The 27,893-nt window shown below is 59.3% G+C and overlaps 2 protein-coding genes across 6 annotated transcripts; both read right to left on the bottom strand.

Annotated features, from left to right (window-relative positions):
* Positions 1 to 5,362: 5,362 nt before the first annotated feature.
* TNFRSF13C (TNF receptor superfamily member 13C) lies at positions 5,363 to 8,347 on the bottom strand. Of its 2 annotated transcripts, none has more exons than XM_044227020.1 (3): positions 8,184 to 8,347; positions 7,567 to 7,902; positions 5,363 to 7,202 (listed from the first exon to the last, which is right to left on the bottom strand). In XM_044227020.1, exons 1-3 carry the CDS (start codon positions 8,326 to 8,328, stop codon positions 7,021 to 7,023), a joined length of 663 nt encoding a protein of 220 aa, XP_044082955.1. In that variant the 5' UTR covers positions 8,329 to 8,347; the 3' UTR covers positions 5,363 to 7,020. The 2 variants fall into 2 exon arrangements, with proteins under 2 accessions (XP_044082955.1, XP_044082956.1); XM_044227021.1 differs by having other exon boundaries at positions 5,363 to 7,208; positions 7,567 to 7,803.
* Positions 8,348 to 16,285: 7,938 nt separating this feature from the next.
* On the bottom strand, positions 16,286 to 27,678 carry CENPM (centromere protein M). 4 transcript variants are annotated; one of them, XM_044227749.1, is made up of 7 exons: positions 27,443 to 27,678; positions 26,825 to 26,904; positions 25,258 to 25,365; positions 22,864 to 22,943; positions 21,677 to 21,768; positions 19,622 to 19,882; positions 17,032 to 17,093 (listed from the first exon to the last, which is right to left on the bottom strand). In XM_044227749.1, exons 1-6 carry the CDS (start codon positions 27,596 to 27,598, stop codon positions 19,640 to 19,642), a joined length of 759 nt encoding a protein of 252 aa, XP_044083684.1. In that variant the 5' UTR covers positions 27,599 to 27,678; the 3' UTR covers positions 17,032 to 17,093; positions 19,622 to 19,639. The 4 variants fall into 4 exon arrangements, with proteins under 4 accessions (XP_044083687.1, XP_044083688.1, XP_044083684.1 ...); XM_044227751.1 differs by having other exon boundaries at positions 25,258 to 25,350; XM_044227752.1 differs by lacking the exon at positions 19,622 to 19,882 and having other exon boundaries at positions 16,286 to 17,093; positions 27,443 to 27,673.
* Positions 27,679 to 27,893: the final 215 nt, after the last annotated feature.

Here is a 27,893-nt window from a genome sequence, read left to right as displayed (position 1 = left end):
CCCCGCTGAGATTTCAGCCCCTGTTGCTGCCATCAGGTCCACTTATATATATATATGTGTATATAATATATGGTTATAGATCATATATATCATACATAGGTCATATATATCATATACACATGATATATATGATCGTTTGTCCACTGAAGGAGTTGGATCCCGAATTATAGCCCCTCGCCCCCCCAGCGGATGTCCAGCCTCCAGCTCCTCCCCACATCCAAGGCTTCCTCCTGGTCTCGATCTGGCTCAGTGGTCAGCCAGTAACCATAGATGCCCACATCTACCAGGCCAATGCCAGACACTTATGCCCTCTCAATATTAACACAGAGCCTGGGGGCAGGGGGTGGGTGGGGGGGACAAATGCAGAGACAGATCAGGGCTGACTGACTGAACCTGGGATCTGGCCATTCATTCGCTGGCGCTGCCCCTCGGGTGCCTGACCATTTGCTGACCATCTGGAAATGGTACAGCCCAGCTAAGGAGTGACCCCTTGGCCCAGGTTACCCTCCCTGGACCCTAGGGTCTTTCTCCTCAGTAAGGTACCAGAGCACCCGTCTCTTGGCTCCTCTGCCTGCCCCCCCAAGCCTGTGTCACCAAAAATCGCCCATTGATCCAGGCTTAAAATAACCCCTGGCATCTGCAGCGGGCCCCACGGGGCGGGCAGAGGAGCTGTGTCTCTGTGCCTGAAGGGCACCCGCCCCGCCCCCAGCTCTGAGCGCCAGCAGCTTGAGTGTGAGGGTGTCTGCGTGTGCTTCTGAATGTGAGTGAGAGTGCATGTCTGGGGACAGCCTCGTTATGAGCCCTTCCTTCCACCACGGACATGTGTGTGCACGTGTGTGTGTGTTGGTGTGTGTATCCCAGGGCACACGTGTTCTTCCTTCATGGTTGAGTCCTTGCCTGGTGCCTGGCTCTGGCTGTGCAAGGCTCAGGGTCCTGAGAGGTCATGGACAGTAGGGAAAGCCCAGGAGGGGCCTCAGTGTCCCCATTTTAGACTGAAGGTCAGTGACCAGTCTGCCCAGCCCTGGGCCAGGGAATTTGGGATTTCCTAGAGACAAACCCAAGACCCAGAGAGCAGAAATGGCTTGCTGTAACTGGCGCACAGCCAGGAAGGACCAGGGTCTGACTTGGAACCTGAACTGTGAGCCTCAAGCCTATTTCTGACCAGTTTAATACAAAAAAGAGAGCAGCGGGAAGTTGTGGCCCAGAGGCCAGGCAAGTGTTCCTACAACCCGATAACACACTCCATGCCTGACAATGCCTGATGTGCCCGGACTCCTACAGGAGCCCCTGGCCTTCCCTGTGCCCCGACTCCTACAGGAGCCGGGGCCAAAGCCGTTCCCAGCCCCAGGCTGTTCCCTGTCCCCAGAATGCCTTTCCAGCCCCTCACAAGGAAGGCTCCTACTTATCCTTCATTTTGGAGACAGACTAAGGCGGGTTGGGATTCCTGCTCTAATAGGACAAGCCAATCTTTCTAGGCCTGTTTTCCTTCAGCTAGCACCTCTCTGGCCGGGCTGCAGGGAGAAGCCAGTACCCCCCAAACCCCATGGAGAAACACACAGGTACAAGCTGTCCAGTGGGAGCTCCCACCTCCAAGGCGCTGAGACAGTGATGCCATGGAGGGAGCCGTCCGTAAGCCTCCACGGTCCCGTTCCCAAGCCCATTTTGCTTCCATTTCTTCCGTGATAGAGGGCTGCCCAAAATGCAGCGATTCTAAAGAGGGACTCCCTGCTGGCTCCGATGCCTATGCCAGTGCCCGGAGCAGGTCGGGTGGGGAGGGCCCGTGGCTTCTTTTGTCTCCCTGAGAGGCAGCTTGTGACTCAGGCTCCAGCTGCCTGTGGGAGGGAGGGGGCACCCAGGCGGAGGTCCTGAGGGAGCAACATGGCGGAGGGGAGGGGTGCTGGGAGCGGGGGCTTAGCCTCCAGTCCCAAATCCGGGAGCACCCTCTCCCTGGAGCTCCCCTCCCCTGCCTCAGGGAGTCGCGCTGCAGACATCACAGCTGGAATTCCCTGATTAACAGCCCCCCCCCTTCCAAAGGCCCCAGTGAATATGCAGATCTGGACTGGCCACTAAGTCCCTACGACGGGAATAGATTCAGAGAGGACAGAGCTCAGCGGAGGCCACACAGCGCGTCCCCCAACCCGCCCCCGTCCCCGTCCCGCCGGCCTGCCGATTCCTGGACACAATTCTGAGGTCAGCTCCCAGCCCACAGCGGTTTTTGCGCCCCTCGACAGAGACGCCTCGCTCCAAAGCCGGGGCCATGCCCTGCATCTGGCCCGGGACGCTCGTGAGGACCGGAGCCCCGCGTGAGGGTTTGGAGAAGGTTCTGGTGGTCTTGGTCCCGCCTCTCGTCGGGGGCCGCCCTTTCTCCTCGCCCCGTGGCCTTCAACCCCTCCTTCTACTGGCCCCGGCCCCGCCCCTTCCCGACTCCCCGGGGGCTCGGCGTCCTTCCGCCCCGCCTCCCTCCCGACCCCGCCCGCAGCCGCGCCCCCAGCCCCGTCCCCGCCCGCTCCGTCCTGCGGCCCCGCTCCCGCCGCTCGGCGGCTTCAGGTCTAGGTTCCTTTTGCTGGGCTGACCGCGGGAGCTGCGGAGCTGGACTTTCGCCTGCCCCGGAGTCATCTCCTGGATCTCAGATTCTCTGCGGCTCAGGGGAGGTGGAGGAGATGTTCCGGGACCCCTGTAGCGTTGCCTGGGCAGCTTCCCTGCCCTACAGAGTCCCGGGAAAGAGGGTGGGCCTGGAACAGGGACATCTGTGTCCTCCCGCTCCTCCCCGACCCTCCTTCCGCGGGACCCCGGGCCGTCGTTCCTACCCCACCCCCACCGCCACCCTCGGGTCGGGACCTGGCCGCTGGGGAGCAGGTAGAGACCGGAGGGAGGCAGATTCCTGCTCTGGGTGGGCAAAAATGGAACCTCAGCCGATCCAAAAAAAGCAAATGGGAGTGAGCTCCCACCCTGTGCCCAGAGGAGTGCCAGAGGGGTCTGGTGAGACACTAAATGGTGGGGTTGGAGAAGCACCTGGGGTTCCCTGAGGAGGGATGGATGCCTCCCATGAGGCGAGGGACAGGCAGGAGCGCAGGAAAGGTTGTTTGCCATCGGGCACTCTGAGGTCAGGGTACCCACCTCTCCAGCTCCCCGCCCCTGGGCCCTGCTTCTTGACCCTTTTGCGCCCGCCCTCTCCTCTGCACTTTTGCATACAGTCCCCTGGACCAGGAATGCCTATTCTCCACTCCATTCCAGCAGGAGAAGTGGGCAAGGCTTGGCATACCTCCTACGGTCCAAAGCACTTCCTAGATGCTGGTCAGTCAACCCCCGTGCCCGGGGCAGGGATCGCCCTGTCCTGTCGTTATGTCCCACTCCTTCTCTCCCACTGAACCAGGACCTAATGGCAGGGCCCAAGGCTGACCTCCAAGCATTGCCCAGAATGGCGCTGGCAGAGCAGGTGTGTTTGAATCTGGTGTGACCAGTAGAGCAGTAAATAAATGGCGAGTGGCAGGACCAGCTCTGGGAAACTCACTTTCCAGAGGAATTTCCGAGGGCTGGTGACTCCGGGCAGGAAGTGTCTCCATCCCAGGGAAAGGAGGCGAGGCACTCTAGGGTACTTCTACTTGCCACATGACCTCTTTGATCTCTGAAGGCGGCTTGGCCCTTGGGCTCCATTTCGTAGACAAGGAGGCAGGCTCAGAGGGAAGGCCTGTGTGGGGCTGTCCTTGCCAAGGTCTCGGAGGCAAGGGTTCAGGTCTCTCCTCCAGGGCCTCCCCAGCGGGGCCTCCCCACCCCCACCCTGACCCCAGAGCCTAGGGCTGCTGGGCAGGAAGTGAAAGGTGCCTGCAGGAAGCCCCAGGAGGAACTGAGACTTGAGCCAGCCCTGCCTCCACCTGCCCGGGGCCCTGGGGACCTCAGGGAAACCAGAGCCTCCTTCAGGAAAAACTGGGCCAGAAACCCAGGCTGGGGGGAGGGGAAGCTGCTTCCCTAGATCCCCACCCCAACCAGCAGTTCTTTCAGAGTCTATCTTGGGTCCCTTTTAAAGCAAAAAGAGACCAGTTGGGGAGAAACATCTTTGAGGAGTGACGAAAGCAAGTAGTCAAGCCCAGAATGGATTCCTGGAGTCCGTCGCCCTCAAGGAGGGCACCTGGGCCAGTGACCTTCTGGACAGGGGCGCCGGGCAGGGGCCGAGCCTCTCTAGCCCAGCGCCACCACGGTGGGCAGACTGTAGCTTGGGCCAGATCCTCTCACTCACCTCCAGGGCCTCTTTTTTTCCTATCTGCAAAATAGGACATCTAATTCCTGTTGGCGGACATGAGCTGGTCCAGATTTTTAGGAAATCAATTCAACCCACAGGGGCCATAAAAAAACTCAGGCAAAGGTTTAGGTCAAGGAGGCAGCACCACCTCAGCTACAGTAGTAAAAGCTCAAAACAACCAAGTACTCAAGTGGAAGCCTTTACAAATGTTGAAAATCTTGTTGGTGAAGTGTTGAAAGACCAGATAAAACGCATCAAATATGACAGCCAAGGTACGAATTCATGCGTGTAAAGTGATTACAGTCACTCAGGCTTATGGGTCATTTCTCCATGGCCTCCACCCTGGGTCACTGCCCTGAATTTTCCAAAGCATTTACAAAGTTATTTGTCTCGATTTTTTTCTAATAAAAAAAAAAAAACACAAAAACTTTTTAAAAAGTGAACAAGGGATGCCTGGGGGGCTCAGTCGGTTAGGCGTCTGACTTGGGCTCAGGTCATAATCTTAGGGTCCTGGGTTGGTGTCCGAGCTCCATGGGTGGGGGGCCTCCCTGCTCAGTGGGGAGTCTGCTTCTCCCTCTCCCTCTGCCCTTGCCCCACACTCATCCTCTTTGTCTCTCTCCAATGAATAAATAAAACCTTAAAAAAAAAAAAAAAAGAAAAAAAGCAAACAAATACCCACGCCCCTCCTCCAGGTGCTGTCCATAAGATCAAAAGCCGTGACTTCATTGAAGGCTTCTTAGAAAACACTTCCTGGGACACAAAGCCAGAGACTGAAACCCCCTGAGTGGTGGGGTCCTTTCCCGGGAGCTGGGGGACACTGACCCCCTCGTTGCCCACGCCTTCCCCCGCCTCTGCTCCTGGTTCTTCTCCAAGGAACCTCCCTTCTGTTATTTGCCAAGTCTTCTCCCTCTCTGGGTCTCAGTTTCCTTATCTGTAAAATGGTGGGGTGTGGACAAGGATCTTTTCAGGTTCTTTCAAGTCCTTCTCCTTGGACAGCAGACAGCGACAGGCCTGGAGAAACACTTTGCATCCAACACCTCCCCACCCCCCCACCCCCCCAACCCCGGCCCCAATTTTTCAGAAATGGAAACCGAGACCAGAGGGGAAGCTGGGGTGTGGCTGGGACACAGTGGTGCCAGAGGTTTGCATGTCTGGACCCCAGAGGGGTTTTACCTCCAGGGCCCAGCCCCCTGCTCTGGTACAAAAGGTGAGTGGGAGGCAGAGGGGGACAGGAACAGCATAGGCTCTCCAGTACCCAGAGGAAGTGGAGTGGAGGTCTGGGCCCATGCTGGGCCAGCTTCCCACCCTCCTGCCGACTGCCAGCCACCTGACCTTGCCCCAGCCACCTGGCAGCTTGCAGAGAGGGGCATCTGGGATGAATTCAGGGAGAAGTGGCTTAGGAAGAGTTAAATTGGGTATCAGGGTGCTGGGGGCTCCAGGCCGTCTTCTGGGCTGAGAAGCCGGTGGCCAGGAAGGGTGGGTATCTGCCAGGCAGCTCTGCTGGGCAGCTCAGGAAGAAGTGGGCAGAAAGGCATCAGATGCATGGAACAGAACATGGCCAAGGCCCTACAGTGGGACAAATGGGACCCAAAACTTCATCTTCTACTTCGTAGTCCATGTTCCTTCAGAGGGTGCTAACCTGTGACAAGTTCCAAGGACTGTCCAGGACAGAGTCCGGGTCAGGAGGTTCTAACTCTGTAGGAGAGCCGGCAGAAGATGCAGTGCCTGACCGAGTACGGCGTGGTCCACAACTCGAGGAGATGGTCTCAGTCCCAGGCCCCAGAGCAAGGGGCACTGCTGTCAGAGGAGCAATTCCACTGGGAGATTGGGTGACCCCAGGGGCTGGCACAGAATGGCCGAGTGACCATAGCACTTGGGGCCCAGTGCTTCAGGAGGGCAGGCCACAGAGAGAGGGAGCTCAAGGGACATCAGGTCCAGCTGGTTCAAGGCCACAGGTCTGCTCTGGCTTCTGAACAAAGGAGCCCCTTGGTGGTCCTGGGCCTTTCCCTGTGTACAGCTGAGCGCGCCTCGGAGACAGCTGGGACTCCAGGTGGCCTCTGAGAGAGAGGCTCGGCAGTGTGCCTTCATCGTGAGCCCGCAGTCCAGCCCCAGGGGGGCTGGAGACTTCCTCCCAAGGGCAAGCCTGGGGCTCTGGAAGCTGCTACCGGGTTGAAAAATGGCATCGCAGGTCCTAGAAGGTTGGGCCAAGCTCAGGGTTGGCCCTCAAATACAGATACCTGAGAATTAGCACAATCCAGGCTCTTTGTTACAATCAGAATCATTCTGTATTAAATCCTGAAGCAAACCTGTGGGCTGGTTACTCCTTGCTACCATTTGCATCAGTTAGAAGCAGGACAGCTGGGAGCGCACGTATTAAAGAGATACGTCCCCCGGCTATAAATTAAGCGTCCTCCTACCTGATCCTTCTCCTAGATTCATTCTGGTGAGGATGGTGAGGATAGTGGCTTCCCTGCGCTTAGAGAAAAACCTCCTACGCCATGTGCCCCAGTCACTCAAAAGCACGGGAGCTCAGCCACAACCTTCGAGGGCCGCCAAAGATGGTCTGGTTTTAAGCCAAATGCTATGGTGAGGTAGGGCCGCCACGCCTGCCGTCTGAGGTCTGTAGTCTGTGGCTCTGCGGGGTTAGCAGGGGAGCAGCGTGGTTCCCAGAAAAGGGGCAGGTGGGCACGGGAGGGGGGTGTGTGAAGAGCCGAATCCAACCTCCAAGCCCCTGGCTGACGGCCCACTGCGGGGACAGGGGCCACCTCCTGCCCCCTCCGTCGCTACTGCTGCTCAGGGCCGGCTGTCTTGGTGGTCACCAGCTCAGTGGAGCCCAGCTCTGTGGCTGGCACAGGGACGCTGTGGGCAGCTGGGGTGTTGGCTGTGTCTTCTCTGGTTGGAGGCCAGACGGGAGCGGTGGCATCAAGGGGTCCCGGGGGGAGGATGGTGACATGGTCCAGGGTCTCTGGTGGGGGGAGGTGGGGAATGCAAGGTCAGGATTGCGTCACAGCCCTTCCCCACCCCTGTGCAGGAAGCCTCACTGGACGGAGAGCTCTGGACGGAGCCATTAGTCCCGAAGCTCCTCTGCAGGGGTGCGGAGGGGTGGCAGGTCATGGGGCCTCGGGACAGGAAGCGCAGAGCGGGCTGGCAAAATGCGAAGTGCGGGGGAAGGGAGAAGCGGGGGAGCCTTGGCTCTCGGGCTCCGAGGGCTCCGGGAAGCCTGAGTCGTGTCCCTCCCGGGGGAATCGACCCGAGGCCTTCAGCGCCCGCCCCAGAGCACGGCCCCCGCTGCAGGCTCCCTCCCAGCTCCCAGGCCCCGCGTTACTTACCGCGGGGTTGCGGCTCCGGAGTCCCTGGGGGAGGCGCCGCGCGCAGCCGCCGCCGCCGCCACCGGCAGCCCAGCAGGCCCACCAGGACCAGGGCCAGCGCCAGGCCCAGCAGCGCGGGGGCGCCGAAGAGCAGCGCGGGCAGCCGCAGGGCCGCCTCGGCCTCCGCCGCGCCCCCCGGGCCCACCGACTCCTGCGGCTGCAGCGCCGTCCCGGGCGCCGGGCTGCTGCTGGCCCCCACTGCTGGGGGAAGGGACGGAGAGGGAGGGCAGGGGGCGGACGGAAGAGACGGCGGGGGAGGGGAAGGCGGGGGAGGGGAAGGGTCGGAGGGAGGCGAGGCTGGGCCAGGGAGGCGAGAGAGGGCCGGGCGGGTGGACAGGGGGAGGGGAAGACAGGGAGCGGTGAGCGCCACGTGGGGACCACAGGTCCCCATGCAGGCCCCCTGCTTACAGCCCCCCATCAAACTGGTCACCGCGCCCCTTCCCCATCGTGGGGCCGGGGGGAAGGGGGAAGAGACCATGCTTGCTGCTCCTGGGTGCCAGCGGGGCTGGTAGGGGGACCCTCTCTCCCCCCACCAGGACTGCCCTGCTCCCCAGCTGGCGGACTGGGCAGGCTCTTACCCGGTCTCGGTTCTGGCGTCCGGAAGAGATTGCAGGCCACGCAGTTTCGGACCAGAGGGTCAAAGCACTGGGCCTGGACGCACTGTGTGGGGGCCGGGCCGTCCCTGCCCCTCCTGTTCCTGGCCCCTCTCCTCTTGCTGCCCATGTTGCCTCACACCCCGAGCACTGAGTCTGGCTTCAGCTGTCTGGGAGGAGGAAACCGGGCCGGGCCCCCACCCACTGTGCCCCGCCCCACCCTCCTGCCTGCTGGGGTGGGACCACTGTCCCCCGGGGCCCCAAGGCCCTGCATCCCCCACCTTCTCTTTCTACCTGAGGTTCCTCCATTCAACCGCTCAACCATCACCCCCAGACGCTGGCTGGGCGGCCCTGTGCTGGGCTCTGGGACAGTGCTGGGGTGCAGACCTGGGCCTGCTCTTGGCCGATAGAGGTTGGACCCCCATTGTCAGGACAGAGACCTCCTCAGGTGGCCTCCTCTGTCCTGCTCCCCAAGGGCCAGGCCCGGCCCCAGACAGCCCCCACCAGCTACACCTGCCCCTGGGGCTCCTTCCTGCCCTTCCCAGGCAGAGCTGGGTCCTTTCATCTGATGCTTCCTGAGCGCCCAGCCTCCCAGGGAAAGACAGTGCCTCCCAGCAGCAGCCACGGAGGGGGACAGGAAGGCTTTGTCAAGGAGGCAACGCTGAGAAGGTGTTTGCCAGAGGCAGCGAGGTCTAGGGGAGCAGGACAGAGGAGGACAGAGCAGGAGCCCAGAGAGTGCTGGGTGGGAGGGCTGGGCTGGGACCTCAGTGGAGGGTTATGGAGTTCGACCCTGGCTGAGGGCACCAGGGGACTCTGCGGGGCTCTGAGCGGACAGTGCCTAGTCGGAGCTGCGTGACTGTTAGCAACCTCTGGCCGGAGCAGAGGGCACCGCCAGGGGAGGGGGCGGGTAGCCGAGGGTCCAAGGGCTCACAGCTGTCTGCAGATCCTGGAAAGGAGGGAGACTTAGATCAACAGATGAACAGACAGACAGACCAAGGCCCATCCCAACTCCTTCTCCCCAGGCTATGTGTGTCCCGGCCTGCTTGCCTCCCTCTGTCTGTCCTTCCTCTCCAGTGTTTGGATTTCCCCACTTGTCTGTCCCCCTCGGTCTCTCAGATTGAGTCTCAGACACACACACAAGCCTTCCTCACCTCTGCTGCCCCGGCCCTGGGGGCAGGGGTTGGCAGCGAGCCCCAGCACGGCGGACACGGTGGGCCACACCAGAGCCCTATGCGGTCAGGGCTGGGGATCCAGGGGACAGTAGGGGCTTGGGCACGGGAGTAGATCTTCAGCAGCTGCAGGGGGGAGAGAAGCTTCCAGGCAGAGAGACTGGCAAGGGCAAAGGCAAAGAGAGCTAAGAGGGGACACTTACAGGATGCTTACTCTGGGGACCAGCTCGGCTACTGCCTGGGGGGGTGCTGGGGAGGCAGGGAGCCTGAGGCTGCAGAGGCGCTGGGCCCCCGGGGAGCCCCAGGAGGTACGGGAGTGCAGGGAGCTGTGCTTCCTAAGGACCCTCTCTCTCTGGCTACTGTGGGGTTGGAGATAGGACACCGGGGTCCAGGACAGGGGAACCATCTCTAAGTTGTTTAGGAGGAAAGAGTGATGCTGTGGAGTGAGGGGAGCGAGGCTGGGCCCCAGGTTTCTGGCCTCCAGAAGCCCTGGCCCACTGCCTCTCCGGCCCCTGCCCACGGGCCAACAACTCCCCTGGCAGGAAGGTGTAGGCGTCAGGCAGCTGCAAAGGAGAAGTGGGTCTGGGGCGGTGGGTGTGGGTGTGAGTGTGGGTGTGTGGTGAGGGCGTGGGGGGGCCTGGAGCCTGGAGGGGAGCGGCAGCAGAACCCCCACCTCCGTCCCTGGCGGAGCTGTTACGACCTGTCACCCTGAGGACTGCAGAGCCCTTACATGGGACCGGGCGCTTCACTGAACCCTCATGCCATCGGGCCGAGCAGACTGAGTCTTGCGGGAACTGGGAGTGAGGAACCCGTCCCTGGGAGAAGGTGGGCCCGTGGGGCCAGTCTGGGGTCACTTGAAGGAGCCACTTCTGCGCAGGCTGGGTGGGCCCTTCTCACTGGGGCCTGCACTGGCTCCCGCAGAAAGCAGGGGACGTGGCCTTCAGGGGCGCGAGTCAGAGGGGAGAGAGGGACTGTTTCCCAGGGGCCGCCTGGGTCCCGAACGGGCCATGTGCCCAGGACAAAGCAGGCAACAGCGAAAGGCGTGTGTGATTCGTGTCAGCGGCGCGGGCAGGTGCCCGACCCCACACGCACCTTCTCACTCGCCACTTCTGAACGGGAGGCGGAGGGAGGCCTCGAATCTCGACCTCACAATTAAGAGAAATCTCCCCGACAAACCAGCATGATAAATGCTAGGTTAAATTCTCAGTGTATTCCTTATTTTGGTTCACATCTCTGAAGTGACGAGTAATTTCTTTATTCATGTTCTCTCCATCACTTTTTTTTTTTTGAAGATTTTATTTATTTGACAGAGGGAACAGGAGCTGGGGGAGTGGGAGAGGGGAAAGGCAGGCTCCCCGCTGAGCAAGGAGCCCCATGTGGGCTCGATCCCAGGACCCCAGCATCATGACCTGAGCTGAAGGCAAACACTTAACCGGCTGAGCCACCCAGGTGCCCCATTATTATTTTTTTTTTTAAAGATTTTTATTTATTTATTTGACAGACAGAGATCACAAGCAGGCAGAGAGGCAGACAGAGAGAGAGGAGGAAGCAGGCTCCCCGCTGAGCAGAGAGCCTGATGTGGGGCTCGATCCCAGGACCCTGAGATCAGGACCTGAGCTGAAAGTAGAGGCTTTAACCCACTGAGCCACCCGGGCGCCCCAAGAAGAGACTTTGTTGCTGAAAAACCCACCTAACGAACGTCTCAGTGTTCTCACGTTTTTGCTTCCTGGTGAATTGTTTTACAAAGATAATTAATCTGGGGTCCCTCAGGGAAAAGGGAGTCTCCCATGATCTTTGTCCCTCGAATTCCCCTCAAGACACTCCCCCAGTAGGTCTGACACAGGCGGTATCTTGACAACGGGTTTCAAGGTGGCGAAGCAGGGGCTCTGCGGGCGAGGAATGACCCGGGGCGTCCCGGGAGCCCGGACAGGGCCCGTGCCCGGCGGGCTGTGAAGCGTGGCCTGCGCCCTTCATGCCTGGGGGACGGGGTCGGGGAAAGGAGGAAACTCTGCCACTTGGACAAGCTCGGTGATAAGCGGGGGCAGTCCCGGGGGGACAGAGGGGCCAGACCCCCCCCTCCCCAAGATCTAGATGTGAAAGTGCTCGGAGACCCAGGGCGCACTCCTTACGTAAAAATTATTTTTATTTGCAACTCTGTGAGTAATACCCGAACCCATTCTCACAAAAAACCCTCACACAACACAGAAGTCTGTGGGTGAGGTGGGGCATTTCCCTGCTGTCCCCAGAGGGAGGCTGCTCTCCCTCTGGACTTTTCCCTCCCATCCTGTTTTGTGCCTTTACATTCTCAGGGAAGCGTCTGCAGAAAAGCAGGGTTTGTGATTCATGAAAAGGAGCCACACGTGTGAGCTGTTCTGGAGGCTTCCCTGCCCACCTCAGCCCTCAGCCGCGTGGGCCCCTCCTTCATCTTTTGTCATGTTTTGTCCCGGGAGTGGTCAGGGGCCCTAGAACGGGGACTCCCTTTGTCTTTCTCCTGTACCTAGCGCCAACACACAGGACACTGCTACAAAGTCCCCCTCCCCGGAGGAGTGTGGGGACCCTGGGACGAGAGGCAGGAGAGACAGAGGCTCCATACAAAGCCGTCCGAGGCGGGGAGCCCCCGGCCCTCCGCCCTCCACTCCAGACTCTCCAAGGGCAGGTGAGGCCTTTCCATGATGTGGTTCTGGAAACCCTGTCCAGGTTTTCACAGGCCCAGGCTGCCTAGCCTTAGGCTAACCTCATCTCCCTGCCCCCCACCATGCACACATACACACGCACGTACACTTACACGCACATGTGCACGCACACACGTAAACGTGCACACATACCCACACACAGTCCAGCATCCCTGGGGGCTGTGGCCCAGGGCAGCCCAGCCCTTCTCAGCCTGGCCTTGGGATGGGGGACACAGGCCCCAAGGACTGGGGGCTAGACCTGCGGGTCACAGGTGGGAGAGGAGGGAGCCTCCCCCCGCGTTGCAGGGACAAGGGCCGCGGGCTCTGGGCCTCCCTGCAGGCTCTCGGCCCTGTCTGACTGGTGCACAGGCCATCTCTGTGAGCAGACGCCGCCATTAGTTCAGCAAATACTTTCGGAAACTCACTCTGCACCAGGCACTGTTCTAGGTGCTGGAGAGAGGGCAGGGAGCCCCAGAGACAAAATCCAAACGGGGAAACCATGTAGTAGGTGAGGCTGAGCAGTGCTGGGGAGACAAATTCAGGAGGGAAGGGAGTCAGGCCGGGCCTGGTGAGATTTCCCAACAGAGGGAGAGTGACCCCCGCACCCAGGATGTCCGGGGAGGAGCAGACGAGGCCCGGGGAATGGCACAGTGACCAGGAGAGCGGCAGGGCCCAGTACTGCCTGACCACCTGCCGGCCCGTGTCCTGCGGGAGCCCAGACCTCAGCCCTGTGGGGGAAACGGCAGTGGGGTTCCCGCTTTACAAAGAGGAGAGCAGGCTCAGGAGGATGGGGGACGAGGCAGACAGCCCCTCCGTCCGAGCTCTCCCACCGCGGCTCCCAGGACACACGCATCGGTGGCGTCCCCTCCCGGTCAGCAGGTGGAGGGGAGGTCAGGTGCAGCCCTCGGGGGGCCCGTGGTCAAACACGGCCGGGGACGGCCAGGTGCGGGAGCCCTCAGGCCTCGCAGGGCCACTACGTAGCCAGACCAGGCACTCCCCCCGGTGTGATCTCCCAGGGGCCCCCAGATGCCTGCGGCATTCCTCCGGGTGTAAGAGGGGGGCCCCTAGAAGGAATGCTGTTTCCTGGCTTCTTGCCTGGGTCAGGGCCACTGGGACTCCCTACTCTCCCTCCCTCCCAGAGCTGGTCCTCAGCAGCCCGCAGCCCACAGGGTCACACTCAGGGGGGACGCAGAGGTGGGCAGGTCCTGACAACCCCCACATTGTCCTCCCTCCTCACCCCCCACCCCTCAAGTCTCCAGGTGCTCCGAGCACCTTCCCACACCGAGTCTCTGCTGCGCCCTTACGGCCCCAGGGGAGACAGAAGGAAGGAGGGCAAGGCAGCAGGTGTGCCCTGTGGAGAGGGTCCCTTTCTGCTGGAGCCCTCTGGGGAGGCCCGGCCCGGCAGTAGGTGCGGGAGGGGAGGGGCTGGCTGTGGCAGGCCGTTACCTCCAGAACTCCCCGGCACTCCAGCATGCCCGCCGCGCCGCAGGGCACGGGCAGCCAGCCCTGTCTGTGCAGGGCATACACAGGGCACGCACAGGGTCGGGCTCTTTGGTTTCTCTAAGACCCATGAGAACCTCAAGAGGCTGTGGGCACAGGAAGACAGGAAGTGAGCTGCCCCAGGTCCCACGCAGGTTGGCCACAGACCCCACGTCAGTGAGACTCAAGGGCTGGGCCCTTTCCCACTGCACCACTTCCCCTCTGTGGCCAGGTCGCCCTGGCAGAGCCCCAGACCGAGGCTGCCCCTGCCTCCACTTGCCGAGGGCTGAAGGTGACACCGGTGCCTGCTGCTGAGCCCCCTCCTCACTGGGGACGCTCAGCCTCCTTGGCCAGGGTCGGAAATAGCATTAGATCGGGGCCAGGACACAGGCCCAGGCCGTCTCAGCGAAGGAACGGGATCCCCCTGGGGAGTGCCCAAGGAACAAAAGAGCCTGTGGGCTGACCAAGCCTGGCCCCGTACAGTGGGGTCCAAACCCCACTCTTTCCTCTGTGCTCCCAGACAGCATGGAGCCGGCTGCTCGAAGGTCCAGCAGAAAGGCATCTCCTACAGGGGCCTCAGCCCGCCCCAGAACTGCCTCCGCTGTGACCATGTTGTGACCAAGGCCAACCCAAGAGTTCTGACAGTGGTTGGAAGTTTTGTGTTTAAGATAATGGCTTCTTGGAGCGCATGGGTGGCTCAGTTGGTTAAGAGTCCACCTTGGGCTCAGGTCATGATCCCAGGGTCCTAGGATCTAGTCCCGCGTCAAGCTCCCTGCTCAGCGGGGAACCTGCTTCTCCCTCTCCCTGCCACTCCCCCTGCTCTGTCAAATAAATAAAATCTTTAAAAATAAATAAATAAATAAAACATTGGCTTCTCCTTCTCAGTCCTGAGGCCACCCGGGGAGAAAGGCATTCATTAGCCTGATCACATTCTACAGACAAGGAAACTGAGGCTCAGGGAAGATAAAGGGACCTGCCTCAGGTCACAAGATCCCTAGGAAGCCTGGCACAGCCTCTCCTCGCTGCCCCCACCCCACCGCCGCATCAGGCAGCCATTCCAGGCACCCTTGGGGCAGAAAGACTGGCCTTCCATTACTTCCCTTGCTTGAACGGCCTCCCAGCGTCCCTGGCCTCCGGACAGTACAGAGCGGTCGCACTCCCCAGGCGGGGGGGAACAGGCCTGGGAGGGCTGCTGACTGCCCTTCGGGGGCTGCTCAGCTCTGCGGTGAGGCAGAGGCAGGCTCCCAGGTCCTGGGCCCCTGCCAAGCTCGCTGGAGCTGGCAGCAGTGACAGCCTTGAGTTCCCCCGGCGCTTGGAAGGCTCTCAGATCCTTGGCTGGGGTGCGATGCCACTTCTCTTGTTAAATGGCACCAGGTGGCAAAGAAAACATGGCACAGGGACCAGAGAGTGTTGGGGGGGGAGAAGTGTGCCCCATGTGTCCCATGCCGCCCAGGGGAGGCGAAGCCCCCCCCCCATCTCCAACAAAGGGACGGGGCTCAGCAAAGGCAGCGAGGCCTGTCAGCACTGCCTTCCTCTCCTGCCTGGATACACGCTCCTGCCTTCCTCTCCTGCCTGGATACCCGCTCGCAGAGACCTCCCCTACTTTCACCCCCTCCCCGCACTGCCCTACAAAGCCCCACCTTTCCAGCCCAGGCTGGTTCCTAGGAGGCACCGGGCCTCTGCGGATCCTGCCCATCCCCTCAGAGACTAGCGCGCACTTTCACCTCTCACCTCGGCCTCGTCCTTCAACCCTGGACGCAGCAATCTCACCCCGGAAGCTGGCCTCCCTTCTCCAGTGCCGAGGAGCCCCACATTTGCAGTTCGGGCGGTGCTCCTACCCTGCTCCTCGCCCTCTCCTCCCCCAGGCCTGCCCCTGTCCTGAGGTGCGGACTCCAGCACGCGGGAGCGGCTCCTGGAGACTGCCCTTCCTGACAGCTGCTTTCTCAGGCACAAGGCCTGCGTGTCCACCACTTCTGTGTGGACAGCCAGGGTCTGCCCAGCAAAAATGCCCGAACCTTTGTCCAACCATTAGACACCTAAGAAAACAACTGGAGGGAAGAGCAGGGGAGGGGCTGGAGGTCGGTCGCCTGATTAGTTGTGTGATGTGGACACACCTCTGGCCGTAGCATGCTCGCACGAGCGGAAGTAGGGAGATAGTATCGACCTCGCAGGTCTGCCAGGGGACACAGGAGTGGCCATGTGAGGACAATAAAGTGTGCGGCGCCCCGCTGTGTCACGGACACTAGGGACCTCAGACGGAATCATCGCAGCTGAGTTCTCAGTGGGTCCCCGGGGTTGGCCTGTAACCAGCCAGCCCTCTCTCTGGCTGCTGGACCTACTGAGCACTAGGGGTGCGGCGCTGGGCCAGGCCTGAGCAGGAGCCTGTGGCGGGGAGAAAGGCAGGCATCCCCTCACGATTTTCAAGCTGGCCCCACTTCATGGAGAGCAGGGGCTCCAGCTGTGACGGCAAAGTCGAAGCAGAGGCCTGAGTTTGGAGGCAGGTCCCTGCATGAGCCAAATGGGGGTGGGGTGGGGGCACCGTCATGGTCTAAGGGAGCCCAGACCCGCTCTCCTCCTGTGGTCTCCTCCACCAGCGTGTGCCCAGCTGGCCACCGGGCAGCGGATTTCTGGATTCCCACCCTGGCACTTCTGCAAATTCTCATTAGACCCAGAGGAGATGGGGAGCCACGGTCACGGCACAACCTCTGGCCGCAAGCCGGGAGCCAGCCCTCCAGACAGCCTTTCTCACATAATTCCCACAAACATATCAATTCATAAACAGTGTAATTCCTGGGTTTGCACCAGCTTTTGAACCCAGCTCTGTGGGATTTCACACAATAAGTACCGTTCACCGAGCGCTTAGCTGGAACCGGGCAAGGCCTTACTGCAAGGGATCACGGGATACACGGAACACACACGGAGGGAGCCCTACAGCCGCAGGCCTGTCATTTCATTCGGTCCTAACCAGCGTGACAATGTCTCAGTAGGACGATCTCCATCACGCACCTGGGGAAACTGAGGGTCTACGAGGCCACAGCGGGCTCTGTGAGGATGGCAGGGCTAGGATGTGGGGTCAGATGGGGTCGCAGAGTCCAAGCCCCCCAGCCCGACCCTCATAACTGTCCGGGCTCAGTGTCCTCATGTGCACAATCGAGGTGGTGGAGAAGACCAGGGGTTTTCAGACTTATTTTTGAGCCGCGGATGCTTCGTTCAAAGGGAGCCTGAGGCGGTGGGGCAGCCCGGCAGGTGGATGAAGACACGGGGCTCCCCCGGCGTGAGCACGGCGGGGCGGGGGCTGCCGTCCCACCAGCGGGGCTGCCGAGTCTGGGCCGTGCAGGGAGCCGACCCCAGACCCAGAGCCGGGCTGCGGCAACAGCGGAGTCCCCCGCCCCAGACCCTGGGGAGGGGCAACTCAGTCGGGGGGACCGCAGGCCTCACAGGTCCTCCAAGGTGGGGTTCTCAGAGCTCCGCAGCAGGGACAGCAGGTTCAGGGCCGAGACACCAGGCACGTGGCCAGCACAGATCTGCAGCATTCGCACCAGCCGCTGTGCGACCGGGACTCGGAAGCCGTCCACCTGCCGAGGGAGAGCGGAGGATAGGGGTGGGCGGAAGCCGAGAGCGGGGGCCGGATTCGGGCACCGCGGCCCATCGTGGCCAGGCCCTTGTCCACAGCCCGCCTCACCCAGCAGCTTCCAACTGCTCTGGCTTACGGAGCCCTCAGAGGTCCTCCAGGGACCAGGGACGCCGCAGACAGTGACCCCTCCTCCAGGGGAGGCGAGGCTTAGCAAGCAGGGCTGGCCAAGGCAGGTGAAGGGTCTAGCGGTCCCCAGGCTGGGATCTGAACCAGACTCAGCTCCAACTGACGTCCAGGAGGCAGAGGCCCTGAAGACCCTTTTACCTGGGCGTGGAAAAGAGGAGTGGACAGAGAGTGGCCCTCACGGGGACAGAGAGGTCCCATCAACAGGGTTCCTTGAACAGGGCTTTTGAGGGCAGGGGCCCAGAGGTGCCGTGGGGTGCGGTCAGGTCGGGCTGGCAACTCCGTCCCCAGGCCTGGCGCCAGCAAGCAGCGAAGGAGATGCGACATCAGTGCCGGACGAAGGCCACACGATGCTCGGTCGCCCTGTCCTGCCAACAGGCTCCGTGGGCACATCGTCGTCGTCCTCCTCCTCTAACTGGGGAAGGGGTTCTGCCATCCGGCCAGGCACCCTCACTAGGGACCAGGCAGCCTCAGTGCTGTTTTTTTTTTTTTTTTTTTTAATATTTTATTTATTTCTTTGATAGACAGAGATCACAAGTAGGCAGAGAGGCAGGCAGAGAGGGAGGAGGAAGCAGGCTCCCTGCTGAGCAGAGAGCCCGATGCGGGGCTCGATCCCAGGACCCTGGGATCATGACCTGAGCCGAAAGCAGAGGCTTAACCCACTGAGCCACCCAGGCGCCCCAGCCTCAGTGCTGTTTGTGCTCCTTTGTCACTTGTGACTCCTTAATCCAAACCCAGAGGCAGCTGTCGCTCTCTCCGAGTCTCTCATCAGACCCTGGTCAGCCACAGCGCTCCGGTCTGCAGAATGCTCCTCACCAGCCCCCAGGATACCACACTCGCCCCCTCCACACACACATCTAAGTTCTAAGTGCTGCCCCTGGCCTTGGCCTTTGCAAGGCTCCTCCCCACACACACTCCCTGGGAACCTCATCCAGTTCTGTGATCTAAAACCATCTCACTACCCACGATGCCCAAATGTCATCTCCAGACCCTTCCTCTGAACGTGAGACACACGTACGTGGCTGCCTACGCGATTTCTGGGTAGACGGCTGACAGACACCCCGATCTGATTAGCATGTCTCCGGTGCACTCCCTGAGGGTCCGCCCAACCTGTCCCCCCTGCAGTCACCCCATCTCAGCCAAGGGCACCTCCATCCTAACAGCGGCCCCGCTGAAAACCCCGGGGCCATCCTCTCTTTTCTCCTACGTCTCACAGCCCGGCTACCCGCACAGTCGGTTGGCTCCACCCTGGAAAATGGCCCAGTGGTACAGGCCATCCTGCCTCCCCCTTCCCTGGGCAGCACGGAGCCCGGGCCACTCCTAACTCTTCCAGAAACAGCCCCCGGGCCCGCCTCCTCATTTCTGCCCTTGCTTCTTCCATTTACTCTCCTCCCAACAGCTGGAGGGATCCATTTAAACTTGCATCACATAAATAGAAAAGAAAAATAAATAAAACTCGTATCAGGCCCTCCCCACCCCCACCCCTGCATCCTCCCTGCAGCCTGAAAGTCACCACCCTTACTAAGACCCACGAGGCCCTCCTGCTCTGGGGACGCGGTCACTACGACACAGCCACCACTACCCTGCCCTATGCTGTGCTCTGGTCTTCAGCCTCCCGGGGGGGACCCTGGGCACACCAGGCAAGGCGCACACGCCAGGCCTTCGCAGTTGGTCCTCCGGCCTCCTCCCTCCAGCGGTCTCAGCACCTGCCTTCCTATCGTCTTCAAGTCTGTCAAGTCCTGTTCACAGTCACTCCTGTCAAACCCAACAACCTTCACCACTTTACCACCCAACACACCACACTTTCTAGCACCCACACCTTTTACTTCTTTGCTTTGCTCCCTCTTCCTTCTTCACTCTTTTGTTCTATGCTACATGGCTAGTGCCTAGAACAGCGCTTAGCTCACTGGAGGTACCGAAGAAGTCTTTGTTGAGGGGCGCCTGGGTGGCTCAGTGTTGGTTAAGCCTCTGCCTTCGGCTCAGGTCATGGTCTCAGGGTCCTGGGATCGAGCCCCGCATCGGGCTCTCTGCTCAGCAGGGAGCCTGCTTCCCTTCCACTCTCCCTCTCTGCCTGCCTCTCTGCCTACTTGTGATCTCTGTCTGTCAATAAATAAATAAAATCTTAAAAAAAAAAAAAAAAAGTCTTTGTTGGCGAAATCCGCTCCCTCTGAGATCTGTGGCCTTCGCCCCCAAATATAGCTCCGAGCTGCTGCTGCTGTCCCTCAGGCTCCCCGGCTGGCCTCCTGCAGCAGCCTCGTCCCTGGCCGGGCCTCCTCCAATCCACACATCACACTCCGGAGCTGTGGCCCCAAACCCAAGTCTGACTACCCCAGGCTGCTGCGTCACCTGCAGGGAGGAACGACTTCACCCCACCGCCAGGCTTCCAGGTCTCGGCAAGTCCTTCTGCCGTGGCACACGGGGCCCGCGGTCTCGCTCCCCTGATTCTGCGGGGGGCAGCCGCAACGCCTGGCCCATCTTCGTGCTTAGGTAGCAGCCCCGGACCCTATCAGCAGCGCTCGGAAATACAGGCACTGGGTCAATGCCCTGGCTTCTGGAATGTGTTTCTTTATGTGTAGAACAGAACTGAAAATTCCTGCCGGGCAAGGCCTGAAAATACAGCGAGGCGCAAACTCAGGTATGTGGAAGGGTGTGTCCGGCAAAGGACAACACAGGTATGAGGAGTGATGACTGTCCAAACACCGGCTGCTTCCTCCGGAGGAATGCCGGCTTTAGCTGGGGGCAGGCCAGCGGCTGCCTGAGAACAGGCCATCACAGGCCTTTTCCTGGAGTCAGGCTCCTGGAGACCCCAGGACCTGGTGTGGCCTGCCACCTACTGGCCAAAAGGGGAACTGCACCGCACAGCGCAAGGTCCTGGGCACCCAGCAGAACGCCTAAGGTTTGAGCTATCTGGGCTGTGGAACAAAGATTACGGTTCCCCTTTGGAGGTAAGGAGATGGCGGCTGCATGTAGGGGAAGTGACCCGTCCAAAGCCACACAGTCAGCAGGTTAAGAAGGGAAGGAGACAACGGATTGCAAATCTGCTGGCTCTCCCGTAGAACTTACTAGCTGCATGACTGAGCAAGTCGCCTCTCCTCTCTAGGTCTTGGGTTTCTGGGGTATGTTGTAAGAAAAGCCTGGAAGGGCAGGCACTTCGGGCATGGCACAGGCCTCACGGTCCTATCTGACATCAGCGTGCTGACTTAAATAGTCCCCCAGTACGAAAACCGAATCTGTGACAGAGCAGTGCGTCAGTCTGCATCGATGCACTGAGTCAGGAGACCTGCCCCTCCCCTGACGAGATGGAACATGTGCCGCTTCTGCTGGAACAGACCCAGCCCCTGCTACTACTGCCGACCTCTCCTGCCCATACTCATAAAGCTAAATTTCACTAGACCTTAGTGGGAAAAAAGGAAGTATTTTTTTTTTCTCAGACAAGTTCACAGAGTCCCTGAATTCTACCCTCAGACCACAGGGGTCCACAAACCCGTGAATAAGAGCCCCAGGGCTGGGTGCTGATAACGGGCAGGGTGCTGACTCGGTTCTCTCTGCGTTACGTCACTTGGCTTTTTGGGAACAGGAGCAAGACCCAGAACAGAGCAGAAATGGACCTCAAAACCAATAAACACACCCCACAATGAACTGAGCAGGTCTGGTCCATGGATGGGGTGGCCCAGGCCCTGGGAGTCCTCTGCTGACCACCCAGAGGAAGCGGCTGCTGAGCACTTTTAGCAAAAAGTCAGGATTCATACTGCAGGAAGAGAAGCAGGAGAGCAAAATATATCAGCAAAACTGCTCTGTCAGGCTCATAATTAGGATGAGAAACCCCAAGAGAAGTGAGCTGGGACAGAACCGACACCACAGACACCCTCCAACCCTGCACCCACCCACTGCCCGGCCACCGCCGCTGCCTGTTGGATGCCCTGCCCCATGCTGGGACTGGACCAGGCCTGTAGTCCAGGGGCATAAGGGGGGCAGTGGGCATTCTGACTGCAGGGGGACACGCGGCAGCCCTGGTTAATGAAACAGACAAGATGCCTGGCCTCACAGCACGGACAGCCAGCAGGAGAGTGAGACGGTAACGAGGACACGCACATACGCGAGACTTGGTTATGAGAGAAAACAAAGCAACCCAAGGCATAAGCCGTAGCGCCTGGCATCTCGGAGGAGCTCGGGTTGAATGTGTATCATCGCCCTGCTTTGCATTTGTGCCCCCCACTGCTTAGGCTGACTCTTGTACTCGAGGTACAGTGAGCCGCGAAGCCAGGATTCAGATCAGGATCTTGTGTCTTCACATCAGGATCCCCTGGCTCGAGCACTTGATGACCCTCGGAGAAGCGTTCCCGACACACTCACGGAGCGCTGGCAGCCCTCTCCCTGCGCCCCCGCGAACAGCGTCCTCACCTCCGGGTCACAGAAGAGCAGGGGGCTCCGGTAGGTGCGGGCCAGCCTCACGACGGTGCTCCGGTGAACGCTGCACTGGCTCTCCCGGCCAGCTGCAAAGAAGCCGTGAGTGTGGCGGGCTGAGTGTCTGCCTCGGCGGCCGTGAGCCGGGAGGCACTGGGCAAACTCATTCATCACCCCCTCTCCGGGCCTCAGTTGCCTGTTCAACCTGCTTTTCGTCCAATTAGAACATACTTTGTTCTCAAGCTGGGAGGCCTTGGAGAGAGCGTGCTCTAGAAACATGAGTTTCTTCATCTCGAAGATGAGGATGGGAACAGCCCCCAGGACTCAGTGAATTAATCTATAGGGAATTCATCAATGCTTACTGAGCATAATCTGCACCAGCCGCAGCACAGCCCGGGGAGTTCACGGTTCAGCTGGGAGGGGGCAGACGGCGCGGACGCACCACCAGTGGAGGAGGGAGGGTGGGGAGTCTACGGGATGGACTCGCAGGGGCCCGGACTGCAGGGCCGGTCAGGGAGCTGTCCCCCAGAGATGGGAAAGGGGGGTTCGCGAGGCAAACAGGAAAAGAGCATTCACGGGAAGCGGTAGGATATAATCATTAAGGATGTGGTAGGACTATTGGCTGTACCGCTTTTTAGTGATGGGCCTCGGGCAGGTTACTAAACCACACGGAGAGTTTCCTCAGCTGGAACACGTAACAGCATGTGCCTCAAAGGGTTGAGTGTAGTGAAGATGAGGTACAGAGAAATGACGCCGTCTGGCATACAGGGAGTGCTGGGGAAAGGCCAGCTACTGTCAGTTCCGCTGTTAAGACGACACAGTCTCCGGAAGAGCAGGATTTGCTCGGAGAACTGTAAGCCGAGCCCAAGAACGAGCCCAAGAACGGGAGAGTGACAGGAGATGAGCCCAGACAGGAAGGCGGAAGGCCAGACTTTGTCTCCCTGGGAGCTGGGATTTTACTCTGAAAGCCGCGGGGAGTCCCCAGCTAACTCTCCGGAACAATCTCAGTGGAATGACCTGCTCAGATCTGCTTTCGGAGAGACGGGCAACAGGGCAGATTCTGAAGCTCACGTTCTTTCCTTCTTTCCATGGTTCCTCCCCACCCTGCCGCTGCCCCAGGCCCTGGGGATCTGCATGGCCCAGAAGGTGGGGGTGGGGAAGGGGGAGTGGCGGAATGAACTTACCGCCCGTGGCAAGGAAGCCCACCTTCCCCAGGAAGAAGGTAGCGTCCACATGGCGCAGGGACTCCTCCACATTCCGGAGGCTGATGAGAGAAGACACAGGACAGACCTTACCACCGAGAAGGCAGAAGGCCTTCCTCATCCCAGAGGGGCCCGAGAAGGAGATGTAAGAGGAAACAACACTAGGGGAATATTTTGTCTTTCACTTTGTTTAAGGACATTTCATTACAAAGTGACTCAAGCCTCTAGAACAATCCAACAATAAATATGGAGGTGATCAGTAAAGAGTAAGTGTCCCTCTCTAGGACCACCCTTCTGTCTCAACAACCCAGGGGTTACTGCTGCCCACAGTTTGGGGTATAATGCCATTTGCATATGAATTTCTCATATGCAAATACAGACAGTGATATGTATAAGCATGTAGTTGGGTTTGGCTGGGTTCAACCTGTGACATTTTTTGGAACAACCACCCCATATCACAATCTATTTTCTAGGTGATAGACGCTTACATGATCTCCAGTTTCTCATCATTGCAAAGAATGCCGCATGAACATTCTTCCACATGTGCTCTCACACATGTAGACAAATGTTTCTGTGGGGAAGATGCTAGACGTAGAGTGGCTGGGTCACTCTAAAATGTACCTAGGTCAGGGGCGCCTGGGTGGCTCAGTCAGTTGAACATCTGACTCTGTCTGACTCTTGATGCTTTCAGCTCAGGTCATGATCTCAGGGCCCTGGGATAGAGCCCTGTGTTGGGTTCCATGGGACTGAGTACGAAGCCTGCTTGAGATTCTCCCTCTCCTTCTCCCTCTGCCCATCCCCACTTGTGCGCACACTCTCTCTCTCACAAAAAAAAAAAAAAAGTACCTAGGTATTGCAAAATTGCTTTCCAATAAGGTGACAATATTTATAGTCATATCAAGTGTATGAAAACAATCTTCTCCTCTAGAAAAAGGGAACTTTGACCTGCTGAGCCAAGGGTTTCATTCATTGGTGTCCAAGGAGGGATAAAGAAATCTGTTGTCTCCTGGCCAAAAAGCCATCTTGGTCAGGAGAACCAAGCCAAGGTTTCAGCCTGAATGAGCAAGGCCTGAAGCAAACAGTAAGGATGGCTCTCTGCCCCGAAGTGTGACTGTAGAGCAGAATCTCCCCAGAGACAGGTCAGCGTCCCTTTTGAACAGAGATCTCACCCAAAGAGCAGCAGATCTGCTGAGTCAGGACCTCTGATAATCATGGCAGATCTCTGCCCTTTCTCTGCACCACCATCGGCTCTAGCCACTGCTCACCTGTTCCCCCTGGCCGGACAGCAGGTCTGAATTTGAATCTGCCACTGGGTGTTTGTGTTTGGTAGCTCTATGTCCCTATGTCCCTGGTCCTAGTGTTTCCACCCCAGCCTTCCCTTAACCTCCACCTCATCACTGGGTGTGTGTTTCAGATTCTGTGCTAGAGGTGCACCCCACCTACCCTCAGGTGGCCATCCCCCAACAGGGAGAGCAGACCTTCTACCATATTCCCCAGGTCTACTGTGGTCCTGTCCCCCAGGGCAGCCAGCACCACAGGGAGGCCAGGCCAGGCGCCCAGCATCACCACACTCCCGCTCCCCTGGCTACAGCCTCCCACTACCCTGGGCTCCTGCCCCTGGACTGGCCTTCTCAGTCCTGCACACACACCTTGTGTTCCTCCTACCCATTACATTAACCTTCTTCATCTGGAACCTTCTGCTGACTCCCATTTTTACCAGGCTGGTTTGTCCTGGTCACCTCTAGCAGAAAGTCTACCCTGCCCTGAGTCCCGAATCAGAGATCTTGTTGGGACTCTCATAGCCCAACGCATTCTTCCTTTACAGGACCAATGCCAGATACTGTAATCATCTGTTCAGGAGTCTGGCTTCCTCCCCCAGTGGGCTGGGAACACCTTGGGGTGGGGGGGGTCTGCTTCATTCATGTCTGGGTCTGCCATCAGGGATACAGAGAAGGCTGCAGAAAGCATTAGATAAATGACCGATGCCACTGCTGGAGTTTATCAGTGTCTTTATTTTTTATTTTTAAAATTTTATTTGAGAGAGAGAGAGAGTGCATGGTGGGGAAGAGCAGAGGGAGGAGGACAGAGTATCTCAGGCAGACCCACGTGGAGCAGAGTCCCAGGACCCTGAGATCATGACTTGAGCCCAAATCAAGAGTCCGATGCTTGAACCGACTGAGCCATGCAGGTGCCCCTTAATCAGTGTCTTTAAAATATCATTCACTTGCCGCTAGTTCCGTATCCTCACCCTCTGGGCTAACCCCAGGCTGCCTCTCCTTGTGTCCCCTGCTTCCCATCACAAGTGATGTCACCATCCCAATACACCCCTAAGCCAGGTCTACCTGAGCGCTGACGTCCCCGCTCTCTGGCTCTCACCTGTATTTGCTGTGAAGGTTGACCACGAACATGATCAGGTCAATTCGGGGCCGATTCACGTTGGAGGGCAGAGGGAGGGACCTTGCCAGGTGGCTGAAAAATGAGAAACTGCAGGATAAAGATATATATATCCACATCACAGGGACCTTTCGCATGCTGCCCGCCCTGGGGCAAGAGGCTGTCAAGGGCTCCTCACCTATTCCCCCGATGCTCTTGTGGACTAGACTCCTCAGGTGAGCATAGGGGCAGGGCAGAGCTGGTCCCATCTAGACTGACCTCTACTGCCAGAAGGTAGCTGTCTGGTAACCACCTTGGCAAGAGGGAGTCGGGATAGAAGATGGCACGGGGCTAGCCGGCTACACTGCATGCTGGGAGGGAGATCAGGCTCAGAAGAGGGGTGTTAGACTGTGCAGATTAGGGGTTAAGGCTGAACCTCTCTGGAGGGCAATGGAAGTGGGCTCAAATCTCAGGCTGTCTGTGACCAGCTATGTGACCTTGGGTAAGTCACCCTTATCACTCGGCTGAGCTTGTTCCCTCATCAGGTTCTTTCAAATGCTGGAAGGGGGTTGATTCTCCCCGTGAGGGTGTTTCCCTTTCCCACGGAGGAACACCCAGTGGACTGGGATCCTTCTCCATCAACATGAGCCCCTGGAGCTTGTCCAGCAGGGACAATGACACCCACATACACCCAGTCACTTGATTCCCACCAGCAGCTGTTTCCACTCTCCCCCAGTTAAAAAAAAGAAAAACAAGGGCGCCTGGGTGGCTCAGTGGGTTAAGCCGCTGCCTTCGGCTCGGGTCATGATCTCAGGGTCCTGGGATCGAGTCCCGCATCGGGCTCTCTGCTCAGCAGGGAGCCTGCTTCCTCCTCTCTCTCTGCCTGCCTCTCTGCCTGCTTGTGATCTCTCTCTGTCAAATAAATAAATAAAATCTTTTTTTTTTTTAAAGATTATTTATTTATTTATTTGACAGAGAGAGATCACAAGTAGGCAGAGAGGCAGGCAGAGAGAGAGAGAGGAGGAAGCAGGCTCCCTGCTGAGCAGAGAGCCCGATGCGGGACTCGATCCCAGGACCCTGAGATCATGACCTGAGCCGAAGGCAGCGGCTTAACCCACTGAGCCACCCAGGCGCCCAAATAAATAAAATCTTTAAAAAAAAAAAAAAAGAAAGAAAAACAAGATACTACTTCTTTAGTCAACTTTTCTCGAAATCTGGGGGGTATCTGAACTTTCCTCTATGCCAAGTACTGCTCAAGCCGCCGGGGATTCAGTAGGGAAAAAAGTCAAAGTCCCGGACCTCAAGGGGCCGATCGAGGGGTCCGTGGGGCTGGCAGCCCCGAAACTCAGAAAACGAACAGGTGCACAAAGACATCTCCTGTGGTCACAAGAGCTGCAGGAAAACAGGAGTGCGTGACAGAGAGCGACGGAGGGTCCCTTGGCTGGGGACGGATCACGCCTCGGGGCCTGGCCCCACCTGCGCCCGCCTCTCTGGCTCCCCGCTGGCGCTCCCGGGCCCACCGTTCAGGCCACCGCAGAGCCATCGGACACCCCCGGCCTCGGCTACTTACACCTTCAGCTCCGAGGCGCAGTCCTCCTTGAGCATCGAGTCGGCCAGCTGCTGCAGAAGAGCGTCTTCCGTGCCCACCAGCTGCCCGGCAGAGAAGGCGGCCTCCTGAGGGTCTGAGGCCGCTGACCCGCCGCGGGACCCGGGGAGCAGGCCACACACCCAACGCCGCGCGGCTCCCGGATTCCGGCTCTCGCGCGCACGGCGCCGTCTACCGACAGGGCTCGGCCGGGCACGGGTGGAGGGCCCCGTGCTGGCCGCACAGCAGTCCTTCCCTCCCAGGACCCTCCCCCGGACCGCGGGACCCAGCGACCCCGGGAACCCCTTCGCCCGCTCCGCGAGGAACTCAGCCTCCCGGGACCCTCCCCAGTCTCCCCGCCCAGCAGCTCCACCAATCAGAAACGGGGAAAGAGCCCGCCGCGCGCGTATTGGTGGGGGCGTCCTTCAGCCTCAGCGGACGGCCACTCCCATTGGTTCGGAGTGTGGCTGTCCCGCCCACCACACCCCAGCCTGAAAGGCGCGTTCCGGACTCTGACAGAGCGCTCAGGAGCTGGCAGCTGAGGCGCAGCCAAGGTGGGAAGGAGGGAAGGCGGGCGGGGGAAGCGGAGCAGCTGACGCCTACCAAGATGGTGGCCGTGTTCAGGCCCGGCTGCTTGTCCAGTGGCCGCAACACCGACATCCCAGTCGCGCAAAGAACCTCCGCTCCTGCCCCGCGCGGATCTTTCAAACCGCTGAGGTCCGCCCTTAAGGGAGAGACCGAGGGGCACGTGACCCTCATCTGGGCGGGGCTTCGAGGGGAGGGGCGGAGTCCTCTTAAAGGAACCCCGACCTCCTTTTTTTTTTTTTTTTATGAGGTGTTTTTTTTTTTAAATTTTATTTATTTATTTGACAGGCAGGGATCACAAGTAGGCAGAGAGGCAGGCAGAGAGAGAGAGAGAGAGAGAGAGAGAGAGAGAGGAGGAAGCAGGCTCCCTGCAGAGCAGAGAGCCCGATGTGGGGCTCGATCCCAGAACCCTGGGATCATGACCTGAGCTGAAGGCAGAGGCTTTAACCCACTGAGCCACCCAGGCGCC

This window comes from Neovison vison, chromosome 12 (genome assembly GCF_020171115.1).
Source record: "Neovison vison isolate M4711 chromosome 12, ASM_NN_V1, whole genome shotgun sequence".
Classification (NCBI taxonomy): Eukaryota; Metazoa; Chordata; class Mammalia; order Carnivora; family Mustelidae; genus Neogale; species Neogale vison.
This window is presented reverse-complemented; position numbering and strand designations above follow the sequence as displayed.